The sequence below is a fragment of the Balearica regulorum genome, chromosome Z (genome assembly GCF_011004875.1).
Source record: "Balearica regulorum gibbericeps isolate bBalReg1 chromosome Z, bBalReg1.pri, whole genome shotgun sequence".
Classification (NCBI taxonomy): Eukaryota; Metazoa; Chordata; class Aves; order Gruiformes; family Gruidae; genus Balearica; species Balearica regulorum.
Genome location: NC_046220.1, coordinates 38,406,277 through 38,420,063, shown reverse-complemented (window position 1 = coordinate 38,420,063; position 13,787 = coordinate 38,406,277). Strand labels below are relative to the sequence as shown.

The 13,787-nt window shown below is 42.8% G+C and overlaps 1 protein-coding gene across 1 annotated transcript; it reads left to right on the top strand.

Moving 5' to 3' along the window:
* Positions 1–2,909: 2,909 nt before the first annotated feature.
* NXNL2 (nucleoredoxin like 2) lies at positions 2,910–12,505 on the top strand. The gene is made up of 2 exons (XM_075739653.1): positions 2,910–3,393; positions 11,904–12,505. Exons 1-2 carry the CDS (start codon positions 3,092–3,094, stop codon positions 12,070–12,072), a joined length of 471 nt encoding a protein of 156 aa, XP_075595768.1. The 5' UTR covers positions 2,910–3,091; the 3' UTR covers positions 12,073–12,505.
* The last annotated feature ends 1,282 nt before the right edge of the window (positions 12,506–13,787 follow it).

Here is a 13,787-nt window from a genome sequence, read left to right as displayed (position 1 = left end):
CCCAAACTTAATTTACAGAAGGTATTACAGCTGTCTTCTCATGTACAAGATCATTCTTTTTAGCAGCTACAAGAATTACCAGGGGTAAAAAATGGCAGTTGCTTTGCGTGCACAGAGACTTTCATCAAGCTACACACAGGAAGCAGCAAAGCAGTGTACTAGTTACAGCTATACCCCCTGTCAGCTTCGACTTAATTTCTCAACAAGCTTAGAACAGACAACTGTAAGCTCAAACCTTGTGCACCTGGTGCATCCAGCTGCTTCTCCTCATGGAGTTGTAGGTATCTGGCTAACCAGCTTTCTAACCTGCAGAGGCGGGATGGTGGCAAGTTCCTTGGGTCATTGCTTCATTTCATAATATCTGAGAAAATATGCTTTTGCTAGCTGAAGGAGAAATTGGTAGGAATATCAATAATGAAACCATGGTAGCCTCAACTTATATGGAAACTTTTTTCTGTTTTCCTGTGTCTCTACAGGCCCAAAGGCTCTGACTCCAGCCCTGTTTCACAAGTGGGCACACAAAGGCAAGACAGCGTGGCACATCAAAGGAGCAGGTGAGCTGAGCTTCCCTTCTGCTCTATTTTAAGAACACGCAGCCTTTCACATCTCCTTTCGTCTTCTACTTCTGACATCGGGTGGAATTCTGAAGAGGGGAACAGCACAAAACAGCGTTCAAAACTTGGAGAAAGGATTGATGGGAGACGTGAGAGATGGGAGGATTACATTGTTTTAAATGTCACTAGGTGCTGGAAACAGATACTTGGATTTGAAAATGGCATAGCTCAACAGCCTATGAAAATGGAGAAATACTGCACTTGAAGAAAAAACATTTACCAAACACCTCTTTTTTTTCCCAGTAAAATACCAGAATAGCAACTGAAAGTTAGTCAGGTATACTAGGACTTAAAAAAAGGCCTGATTTGTAAAGATTAATTTGCATATGTATAAATATCTTAGAAAATAATAATGGCTGAATTCTTATGCTTTTTTAAAAATGTGTGAGATTTTGCACAAGAAGCAAGCAGTATTTTAATTAGCAGTATATCTGCATAATAAAAGGAAAAAGGGGTAAGAGAAAACGCAGGTGAATGCAATCTGATCCTACACCCAGGCAGTTACTTTTGATGCAGCCTACCGAAAAACAACAAGGTTGCTGTGTTACTTTTGTGGTGCTCCTTCCGGATTTCTCTGACATGGTCAATTTTTAAAATGATACCTTGTTTTTTTCACTCAGGTCAGTAAGTGGCAGTGGGTCAAGTCAAGGGAAGAATAAAACTTTCTAAAAAGATCTCAAAAGGAAAGGTATGTGTGTGGCAGAAGACCTGTGCTCAGTTTATTCCTATACAAAATTAAATTTGAATTTTCGAGTTCAAGTATTGCAGCTCTTACAGTGCGTGCTATATGGTCAGTGGATGGTCAGATGTAGAAATTGGACTTCATTTCACTATGAAATTAATTGCAATTTACCTAACCAAGCTTTCATCATGATTAATATTAGTTCCATTCTAGTGTTCAGTATTTGAATCATACTTGTCACAACTGTGTCTTTTCTGAAAATAGAATAGGCGTATTTTTGAGGGGCTGCAAGAGGACCAACAAAATAGTAAAAGCCAAGAATGCATTTGGATAAACAGTTTTAATGTGAAATATTTTCTATGGTAGCTCTATGAGACACTTGAAGAATCCAGTATAAACACTATAATTTGTTTTGGGGATATTAATAATTTTTTGTTTGAGATAAATTGTCTTTTATTTGGGTATTGTGCAGTTAATGAAAATGAGATGATATACCAGGTGTGGTTATCTTCCTATAATGACCCTTTAATTAAACTCTAATTTAAGTCTCCTACAGCCAAACCATCTTTCATTTCCTTTTTTGCAGGTTGCTTTAGGCAGAAAAGAGATTGCGTATTTGTAATATAATGCTATTTTAATTAATTTCTAACTCAGTAGCAGCTGGAGAAAAAAGCATTATTCAACCCAAACACAGGATAAATGAACTGAAATAAAATGAGAATTCCTCCTCTGCTGAAGTAAAGAACAGACAGCCCCTTTTATCACTAGAATTCAGCTGATTTTCCACGCTAGAGGAGAACTCGGCACCCTCAGTCCCACAAAACACCAGTTCAGTGCCAAAGCTGACCAAGCCTTGTGATGACATCTTCAGGGGAGAGAAGGTGAAATTCACGACAAGCTGAAGAGCTCTGACCGTGGTGTGAAGCTGATTACTGCTCAAACTTATTAAAAGTCCAGTAGCTTCAGTAAGATGAGTAAGTCCTGAGATGTACCTGCCTATGCAAAAACGTGATCTGAAACTTAGAGGACCAAGACAAAAAACATCTCTAGCTCAAACCTCTTGTTTTGTGCAATAGCCGAGTAAGGCAGCAGGGGTGAGAAACCAAGAGCGGGCCTCCCCCCGCCGTGAGAAATCCCGCGTACCGCCTACAGCCGGCTCCCCCGACCTCTGCGGCCAGACGGCCCCTGGCCCTGCGCCCTCCGCGGGCACCGCCGTGCTGCGGCCGGGCTGCCTGCCGGGGCGCTCAGCTGACTCCTCCGGCACGGCGGAGCAGGGTAAGACCTCCAGGCACAACCGGTACCTCCAGAAACTCTTTTAAAAAAACCAAACAAACCCAAACCGCCAACGCCCCCTGCAGTCCCCGGCGCGTCCCCGAGCCGCCGGTAGCCGCGGGGTACCGGCCTGGCTGCGGCGGGGAGGTCGGCCGCGGGGGTACCCGCCCCACGGCTGCCGCCGGCCGTTGGGTCCGCTACCCACCCCCGCCACCGACGGCCACGCTACGCCCTCCCGGCACGACCATTGGCGGCCGTCGCCGTCAGTCAGCGGTGGGCGGACCCAGGCGGTGGCGGGCGGCTATAAAGCTGGCGGCGGGCTGAGGGGTGGGTGTGCCGGCGGGCTGCGGGGGTCGGCCGCCCGTCGCGACGTGGTTCTGGGTGGGCTGAGCGGCGCGGCCGGGGCTGGAGGAAGGTCCCAGTGTGGAGGTGCCGCGGGGGGGGTGCTGGGGGACGCCTGGGCTCGCAGCCCCCTGTGCCGCCCGTCGCTCTGCTGTGTCCCGTGGGGCCGGCCCGTGGCAGCATGGTGGATGTGTTCAGCGGGAGGCTCCTGGTCAGCAAGGACGGCCGCAGCGTGGACGCCGAGGAGGCCCTGCAGAACAAGGTCGTGGGCTTGTACTTCTCCGCTGGCTGGTGCTCGCCGTGCCGCGACTTTACCCCCATCCTCTGCGACTTCTACACGGAGCTGCTGGAGGAGACCCACCCCCCTGCCCCCTTCGAGGTCGTCTTCATCTCCTCTGACCACAGCGCCGAGGACATGGTGGGCTACATGCACGCCATGCACGGGGACTGGCTGGCTCTGCCCTTCCACGACCCCTACAAGCAGTGAGTACCGGTGGCGACCACCCCCGACCCCGCCCGGGTCTTCCCGCATGGGGCGCCCGGGCCGGGGGCTGCGCCCGCCGGGACAGCCGGGGTGGTCTGCCCCCCACTGTCAGCGTCTCTGCTGGCATCCCCCGGCCAAATACGGGAGGGGGCAGGAGGTGTGGATGCTTTAACAGCGGGATAGAGTAACAGCAAAGCCTCTGATACAAAAGCTCCCCGGGACCTCCACCTGCCCTTTTGAACCACTCCTTCCCCTCTCGTTGAACGCTATGAAATCCAGGCTGCAGCGTCTCCCGTCAGGTGAAGCGCACGGTCCAGCACCTTGTCAGTCTAGTCCTGCCTTCCTCCTGTCCGCTGAGCAGCGGCTGCTGCTTGCGGGCTCTGCCTGCGCTCCTGTGGAGGTGTACCACAAGCTAGCATTAAACTAACAGCTTGCTTACTTCAGAAAAGTAACTTGGCTTTAGCCTATTACATCTGTAAAGAACACAATGAAGGAAAACTAGTTTTCTGTACTTAATTTAGGATGTAAAAGATCTTTGAAAAGGGTTAATAAAGACACATACGCCCCAGGTACTAACAAGATGACATGAATAGTGAGTGAAAACCAAACTAATGGCACATGAGGATCAAGTGATTTTTTTTTTTTCTTTTTTTTTTTTTTTTTTCTCCAGCAAGTCAGTAGCTGTTATTAAGGTTGTCCTGGGTTGTCTAGCTTATTAATGCTCTGGAAAAAAGGCAAATGAAGCAGTAAAACTCATAGCTGAACAACTTAGAGGAAAGCAAACTGTGAAGAATTTCAGACAGATACAGGTAGGCTAGGTGAAAAAGAAATGTAGTAGCAGCTGGAGTTAAGCTGTGGCAAATGCACATGGTAACTGGGATGTAAAATTCTTGTACTGATAGGGGTTTAAACGTGTGTTCCTGTATGCAGCTTGCTCAGCAATACAACAAAAAGGAAAGGACACAACCGTGTGTAAGTAACAGTGAAGGATAATACCAAGAGCTGTTTTGATCATCTGAGTCAAGGGTGCAGATTTATTTGGATGACTGTCAGAAATGTGATTTAGCTCATATCAAGAAGTATAGATTGGGATTACAGGGGCACAGGTAAGATGTCTAGGGCTGCTGAACTGCCTATAAGTGGAGACTTAAAATACATGTAAATACTGACAAAGGGATTTTTTTCCCCCCTTTAAATAATGTATAAGTAGATTGTAGAAAATATTGTTACAGATGTCATCAAAGTCAAGGAGATAGTGTGACTTTTAAATGTAGACTGGGTAGTTAAGCTCACAACAAGATTTATTGTTCTAACAACTCTAGTGCTTGTAGTAACTTCTAGCATTCATTTAACTCTAGATCATCCCTGTGTGCTACCCAGGATAAAGCTGTGTAACACCCTAGCTATTCACTCCACATGGAGCAGATTCACTAATCTTGTTTTGTTAGTGCACTTCGACAACCTCAAGAGCATACAACCTGAAGCCAGGAGCCTTTTCATCCTTCCTTGGCTCATTCCTGGATGTCAGCAGCCAGTTAATGTTAGACACTTTTAATGACAGGTTCCATGGACTTAAAAATAGATTGAAATAGCAGTGCTGTTTTCCATAGTTCTCCAAAGGCTCCCCAGGCAGTAATTGTATGTGGTAACTACTAATCCTAATAGAATTCAGGCAAATTTCCTGATTGAAATGTAGCATTTGAAGTTACTACATCCAGCAAGCTGTTCGGCATAGACCATGGGAATGCGCTTACAGCTTCAGCCTCTGTGGATTAGTGGTCTATTTCTGACTCTGCTCTTGCCCAAGTCATGTGGGATGGAGGTACAGAGACAGTTTAATTGGCTTTTCTGTGGCAGTCCATAGCACCCTTCAGAATCCTGTAGAGAAACGCAGCTTCTCATGTCGGAGAAGGCTGCAAGGTCATAGCATTTGAAGTGGCTTACTGAAGAACAAAGTGCAGAGGGATATGAAAAGGCAATGTTTCTGAAGTTGTGTTTCTCGCATATAACACTAAAGGGCTGTGTGGAGATGTTCAAGGTGCTTAGGTTGAATTAACTGGTAATACGGCTTCAGGGACACTGGTGAGTCATTGTAGACTTAGAGCAATGGATGTGTGTTCACTAAACCAAACTATAATTCTGACTAGATACTAGTTCTAACAATATAATTTTAAAATTGACTAACATCAATTAATAATTTGATTATTAATATTTATTAACATTCACATATTAACATTTTCATTCAAAATTTTAAAGTTCCATTGTAAATAATTCAAATTGGTTGCTCTTTTTTGGACTATGTAGAGAAGGCAGTTCACAGATTCACAGAAAAGCAGGGGTTGGAAGGAACCTCTAGAGATCATCTAGTCCAACCCCCCCTGCTAGAGCAGGATGACCCAAAGCAGGCTGCACAGGATGGCATCCAGGTGGGTTTTGAATATCTCCAGAGAAGGAGACTCCACCACCTCTCTGGGCAGCCTGGTCCAGTGCTCCATCACCCTCACAGTGAAGAAGTTTTTTCTCATGTTCAGATGGAACTTCCTGTGTTCCAGTTTGTGCCTGTTGCCCCTTGTCCTGTCACTGGGCACCACTGAGAAGAGTCTGGCTCCACCCTGGAGGCAAACGGGACTTCAACATCTCCAGTGAAATTAAAATATTCTAGCTGGTGACTTCAGTGTTTAAGATACATAATTGCAGCATAGCCTGAAGTCTCTTCTTGGCACAATTTTAAGTTTGCCATCTAAAACACATTTCACAAACAGAAGCATGGAGTTTCTTGGGGATTAATTTTGTCTTGTTCAGAAATAACCTGCATTCATACTTGCAGCACATGAAGTGTAACGGCTTATACATACCTGCAGAGATGCAAAATACAGAATTGGGAGCAGGATCTCAAGACTCTTCCATGCTGTCAGTCCTGACTATTTCCCTGAGGTGGGACTGCACCCACTTCATGTAGTCTGTGACATGACTAACAGGAAATACTGCTCCTGATTCCTTGACTGTTCACAGCTTTAATGTTGATTTTTGCTGCCTGAGGCACGGGCTTTTGATCCTTGCAGGGTTGTGTGAAGACAATCTACTAGGAAGTGAGCACTAGAAGGAGAAACGGAATAGTAGAGAGGAAGAGCAGGAGTAGGACAGAACATGTCAACAACAAATGCTAGTAAATGGGGACTGATGTTTTAATTATGATACAAAAAGACATACTGCTGTGTTTATACTGAGCCCTGCTGTGAAAGGCATAATCCTCTGGGTGGATGCCCAGCGCATGCTAGTAGTTCTTGCGAGCTGCCAGATAGACAGGTATTTACTGAGTCCGTGTCCTGTACCCCTCAGTGAAAATTAGAATCCTGAAGAATTGCTGAAAAAGGAAAATAAAAAGGGTATGCTTACATTTTGTATTGGGAAACTTTAGGTATGAGGGTGGATTGGCACCTACAGGAATGCGTGTGGGCAGGAGGGGGCTGGAGGTGGGCGAAGAAGGAGGCAGAGGAAGAGTGGCAGTATCTGAGCAGTTAAGAGCTATTGCCTGTCCTTAGTATTTTTAGACTGCTATCCCAACATTAAATCTCAGCAGACATTAAAACTGAATCCCGTCCATATGATGTGCTTGTTTATATGACTAACACTTAACAATGCAGAAAGTCCACAGCTAAAAGAAAATAGACATACAGCTGTGTATTAACAGGCTATACTGCTAGAACCAGATTAGCGAGGTGTCCATCACTTTCAAGTGAAAGCGCTTGCAAGTGAAAGTTGTTAGAAGTCAAATATTGACAGACATCACATTACACAAGTGTATAAAATGTACCATTTATATTCCCAATATAATATTAACTTTGCCTCGTGTTGTTTACATCTCAAAAACCCTCTTGAACAGAGATCTTAAACCCTTACATAAAAATACCTATGTTGTGAGTTAGCCCCGGTAAGCAGCAGAGCCCCACCCAGCTGCTGGATCAGTCCCTGCCCTGGCAGGATGGGGGAGAGAATATGAAGGATGAAAGTGAGAAAACTTGCAGGTAGAGATAAAAACAATTTAATAGATAAAGGAAAGGTGAACACACAAGCAAAGCAATATAAGGAATTCATTCACTACTTCCTGTTGGCAGGCAGATGTTTAGCAATCAGGACTTCATCGAGTGTAACAGTTGCTTGCAAAGACAAATGCCCTAACTCTGAACGTCAGTCCCTTCCTCTTCCTTTCCTCAGCTTTTATTGCTGACCACAGTGTCATACGGTATGGGATATCCCTTTGGTCAGCTGGGGTCAGCTGCCCCAGCTATGTCCCCTCCCAACTTCTTGTGCACCCCCAGCCTCCTCATTGACAGGACAGCATGAGAAGAAACAGACAAAGCCTTGGTGCTGTGTAAGCACTGCTCAGCAATAGCTAAAACATTGGTGTGTTATCAATGCTGTTTTGGTAACAAATCTAAAACACAGCATCATGCAAGCTGGTAGGAAGAAAATTAACTCCATCCCAGCCAATGCCAGTGCTATATTACCTAGTAATATAAAATCTGTGCTTTCAGAAACTTTCATCCAGCCTTCTCATAAGGATCAAAAGACTTAACAATTGCAATGGCTTCCAGTCTGCCTCAATCTTAATTTCATCCTTTTTGGTATTTCACATGCAAATGAAAGTTGCCCTCTCGTGTTTTAACCTGTATGGCCAAGGTCCAGTATCTCAAAGGTTTTGGCTAAAAGATTCCCTGTGTCTGTACAAAGGTTACTCGTTTAGTCTTCCATAGCTGACTTTTGTTATAGCTTCCTCTTCTGCTTTGTCTGGGTGTTAGATTTTTCTAGTCAGTAAGACATTGTATGTACCTTTACACTTACCTGGAAATAGGTAGGCAACTGATTTTTAAGAATGTATTTAGCTACATCACTGTATTTTGCTGTAAGAGATTGAGTTTGCCTTTGTAGCACATGTAATGTTCTATTTATGGTTAACGATTTCATAAATTGTCATTGGAGTTAGTCCCATGGCGCATATGTAGTGTGTGCGGTTGAGTCACAGGATTTGAGATCCCCGTAGGAGAGGATGATTTTAACAGATTTTAAAAAGCTGTTTTTGTAAGCACCTGTACACATGTACACAGTTGATCGAGAAACATTGTCTGCAGGACAGTTCCTGAGCCACCTTCAGGTACGTCCTCTTTACAAGTTGCACAAAGATCTAAGCAAAATCTGCGCATGCTTCACTCTGGTTTGATGCAAGCAACCTTCAGCCCAGAAGCTGTGTAAACAAGATGCTGTGCTGGAGTGGATAAGCTATATATGCATTTCCTTAGGAAAGCAAAGTGTTAGTTTTCAGTCTCCATAGCAAATTACCTTCAGTTTCCTACTGTTCTGTCTCTGATTCCTACAATTGTTTTAGGCATCTCAAGCTATTTTATTTTACACTGAACCAGTAGCATGCAACTTCCACCCATCTTGTTTGTCATACAAGTAGTGTGAGGTGATAGCCTCTTATGTGGTTTCTACAAAACTTGTTTTGGAATGTGTTTTTTCTCCCATTTTCACAGACTTCAGCAAGGTCTATTGGGATTATTGGTTGCTCGCTTTTATTTCAGAATTCAGTGAGAAAGCAAACCTATTGCTAGACCATATTATTGCTGCTTCTGTAATATTTCCTGCATTATTGCTCAGCCAATGTAATGGCTGAGCAGTATCTTTCACCTGCTGATTTTTATTCTCTTAAGAAAAAATGCAGAAGGAAAGATGTTTTTCAGGAATACCTTGTCTGGGCCACTATTTCACTTGAGTCTTGAAAATATAGAAAATAAGTCTTTTCCTCTTTTTCAGGAAATCATAAATAATGTCTATCTATTAATGTCTTCTATTTTTTAACAATGTCTACAACTTTTTTCTACTCAATAAAAATTCTTTGGCATTTGAACCTCACACAGCAGACGTTCTTGCTTGTAGTGATGCACTGAGGCACTACATTTCCATCGAGTGTTTAAATTTTGTTTTGAGAGTGATGTTATTCATATTTTGGAAGTTGGCTATTCCATTATTGCTTGTTCTGTCTCTATCCTCTGGTTCTTCTAAAGGTGCTTAATTTCTGCTCACTTTGAAATAAGGCAATGGAGGGAGGTAATTTTCCACACAACAGATTACATTGGCTTTGGGGAGGTTGTCAACTTTTAGTTGATCTATTGCAGTTCACTTAGCCTGTTTCTTAGAACCCTTCTGAAACATGTGAGCTCTTCCTCAAAATAGGGATTTCTTTTAGACTGCACAACTTGCATCTTAGGTGTAGATTTTACGTTCTTCATGTTTCCTGTTAGATACCAGCATGTCTGTCACCATAGCTTGCATTCCTACTGCTAAAACTGTGGAATATCACTTGTGAGGATGATGTGCTAGACGATATTTTCTTCAGCTTCTGCCTTCCAAAATGAACATTACAAATTCGTTAGCATCTGTGTGGTTTCATTCATGGGTCTCCGATGTGAATGTCTAATACAATGAATAGATGTGCCAAGGATGACCTACAAACAGTGTGACATGGTAGGAGGTAGGTAATAGTTTTCCTACCTTTTAGATTAGTTTGAAGAGGGTGGGGAAAAACTTCAGTGTGATTCTGACTTTATGACTATCAATTAGTCTAAACCCATTTCTCTGGCTGCTTATTTGTATTCAACAAATGGTTTCCTTTCCCCTTTGGACACTTACTGTTAATGAAAGTAGTGTTTTTGCTATTGCCATGCATTTGGAAAGAATTTGGTTTTGCAGTGACCTGATAAACATAGCAAGAAACTTCAGACATTATGTATCTGCTTTTCTTGCTGATTTGGAGCTGGGGTAGTGAACTGGTTCTAGAGTTCCTGGAAACGCTTGAGGCTCCTCCTGTTGAGCAGCACTCTCAACAACTAACTCTGATTTTATCTGATGTCCATTGAGATGTTTAATGAGCTCAGAGCTCATTGACTGTCTTAATTACCTCTGTTGTGAATTAATAAAATTCATGCCAAAAAGCTTTTGTCAGTGCTAGCTATTAAGTCTTAGTCTCAAAATTTTTTTTCTGACTTATTTGTGTCCTAAATTTAATATTTCATTTGCACTGAAACATCACCCTTCCAAGTAGGGTGAATTTCCTGTACAGAAGATACTATCCTTCTATAAAGATAGATCCCATGTATGTGCCTTGCTCTTTTCCTCCTCTTTATTTTTTCCTTTAACAAAAAAAGTGTGTCATAGCTGTTAAGCTGTTTTCCTTGGAGATGTTTTTGATCTTGCCATTTCGGTTGCCTGTGTCATGCTCAACTGAAGTGGATTACTATGTGGTATTCCTTGATTCTCTTTCCTGGTTTTGCATATTCCTTTGTGGTTTTGTTTGCATCTTGCTCATCTCTTTCAAATCATCTATATGAAGGGTGAATTCTATTTTACTACTTTATGTGGCTGATAGTCTCCTATTTGTGCACTTTCATCTCTGTGGTGTGTAATTAGTAGTCATGCCTTGTTATTTATCATGTGCCAGTGTCAGCAAGTATTTTTGTTTCTCTTAAGATATTTTTGTCCTCTAGATTTTTCCCTCCCAAATATTTTTTTATTTCCAGTATTAATAATCCATTTATTAATTTTTCATGTATCTTGAGTATCCATTAAATTTCAGAAGTTTTGTCTTACTAACTTTTCCTGTGTTACCTACTCATCGGCTGTTTGAATAGATCTGGATTTTGTTCATGGAACATCAGTGTTTGTATGGCTCTTTAATTTTTCTAACTGTGTTTTGCTGTGAAACAGTAGGCTATTTAAGACCAAGTTATTTGTAATCTATGTGGATTTTTCCCTCTCCTGACGTAGAGAAATGGCCATTATTGTCTGTGTAATGGACAGAGGAGGAGTTGAAATTTTATTCTTGGACAACTTGGATGGGTGGCCCTTATTCCAAACCTTTCTATTGCTCACATTCTGTATGTAGAAGGCTTGTTTCACTGAGGGAGTTTAAGGTATTTCTGCAATTCCTTCTGTTTACACTAAAGGACTATGCATCACGCTTTAATGAAGATTGTAGGAAGTAGCTCTATGGGATTGGCGCACTTGAGCATCTTTGTGTGGCAATAAATGTCTAATGGTAATTTAAGTGAGATCCTTCTCCTATCCAGTAAAAAGGGAGCAGAAGACACCTGTTTCTGGCTAGTAAAAACAAGGTGGAAGTGTGTCACACTTTGCTTCCATGTACCTCTTTATAGTCTCTGAGAGTCCGTCTGCTCCTGTGGAGACTACAGGCAGCAGTGAAGAGCAGTTACAGGAAGGGTGCTGCAACTCTACGGTCTCCCCGAGCTAAGCTTCACCATGTAAACTCCCAGCTGCAACCTTGTACATCTCCATGTGCTGCCTAGTGCCCTGCCTCAAGTTCTGAGGAAGCTCAAGCACTTGTCACTTCTACTCTCCCATGTGTCCTGACCACAGTACCTTTCATGAGACTAGGAGGAGTTTTCTTAAAATGCTTACTAATGGTGTGTTCTGTCTTCAATTTTTTTCCACTCAGTGATCTGAAGAAGAAATACAACATAACAGCGATTCCTAAACTGGTGATTGTGAAACAAAGTGGAGAAGTCATTACTGACAAGGGAAGAAAACAGATCAGAGACAAAGGGTTATCCTGTTTTCGGAACTGGCTTGAGAGTGCGGATATCTTTCAGAATTTTTCTAGCTAAAAAGTTGGCAGATGAAAGCAAGACAAGGCATCATGGAAAACTTTGCAGAGCTCTGAAAAGAATGTTGCCTTGTTCAGAACAGGAAGGGTAAGGCTTATTTATCTGTTTGTAAACAAATTTTGTTTTCAGCTTGAAGATTAGCTATTCCATAAGTCATAAAATGCAATTATTATTTTATTTGTATTGTTCTATCTGCTGTATTCAGTATGAGCCAAAGCATTCCTGATAATACCGAAGAACTTCAGGAGGATAGGCTATTTTAGACAGTAATAGTTGAGCACTGTGAAATCTATGCAAACGCTTACTTTGCAAAATCTGTAGAGTAAAAGTTATATATGTGCACAAACCTATTTTTCTTGATAACAGCTTTTTTCTGGTGATCAGCACATATTTTATTAAGAAAATAAATTGTTTGCTTTAATAAATAACTATTTATGAAGTATACGTGTCTAACGTGTCTTCCTTATTTATCTTAAGCTAATCAGAAAATGTCATGATTTTTAAATAGGACACATGTGTTTGTCAGTACTGATGAAATACTTTGGGTTTATTTTACTTTGTGTGGGACTTACATTCTGCTGAATTTTGCTTACTCCTGTATTTTTAAACTTGGCACTTGTCAGATCCAGGTGGCGGCCCCCGACTGGCCTCCGCCAGTGATGACACCGAACCAGACCCAAACAGGGTCGGATACACAAACACAACGCACGCACAGATGATCAAAAGGCTTTTATTACCTCCAGGTCCCAGCAGGGCTTCCCCAGTAGTTTCCCACACGAGGTAGCAGCAAGCGGGGAGATCCCTGGCACCGCGGAGCGACGGCCCACAGCGAGGAACGATGGGCGTGAGTTGATGAGGTTTCTAGGTGAGAATGTGCGTGTGCGATGAATCTATGTGATGCGATGGCTAACGGAAAACCTTGCAAGCGGACACGCGAATAGCGCACGGTCAGCTACAGAGAAGGTGCGTGACAGAGGAATCTAGCCAGGGATAACATCAGTAACAACATGCAACAATGTGGAATAGAAATCTCTGCTGCCTTTACAAAGCATAAAGGACTTTATTATAAGGAGTCTGGGAAAGAGCTGAAAGGTGTCTGGGAAAGAGCTGTACTGACCTCCATCGCCTATCTCCTCACCATTCTTCTGCATGTAACTGTACAGCACTGTAAGCTAATTGTTGTCTCCCAAGTTAACATCAGGTCAAGTCTAAGAAAAAAGCATTTTCCATCTCCTCCTTTTGCCAAAGGACATCAAAAATGATACCAGCTTTCTATGATGAGTGCTCATGTCACAGCTAAAGTACAGCCTGGTTTGTCTGTATTCTCCACCAGTTGTTGCATTCAGATTTGATAGCCAACCTTCACGATTGGGGTCCCAGGCCAAACATCCATGCAATTGATGAACTAAAGAAACAGCCTCCTAGGCAAACCAAGAGTCTGTTGATTAGAATGTAAGGACTTTAACAGGATTATTATTAGTCAAGTTACTAGCATGTATGTTACTAACACTTCCAGTCCAGATTACTCAATCATTGCTAGTCATTCCTAATAAAGATGCAGTTAAAATTGGTACATGTTAACTTTTTAGTTCTCTTGGTATGTTTACCCTTCCTCTTGGTTCTAGTATTAATGGTGGTTTCCTGAAGATGATGACTTGCCTCCAGCTGGACTGTATGCTGCTGATCACAACCCTCTGGGCCTGGCTCTTCAGCCA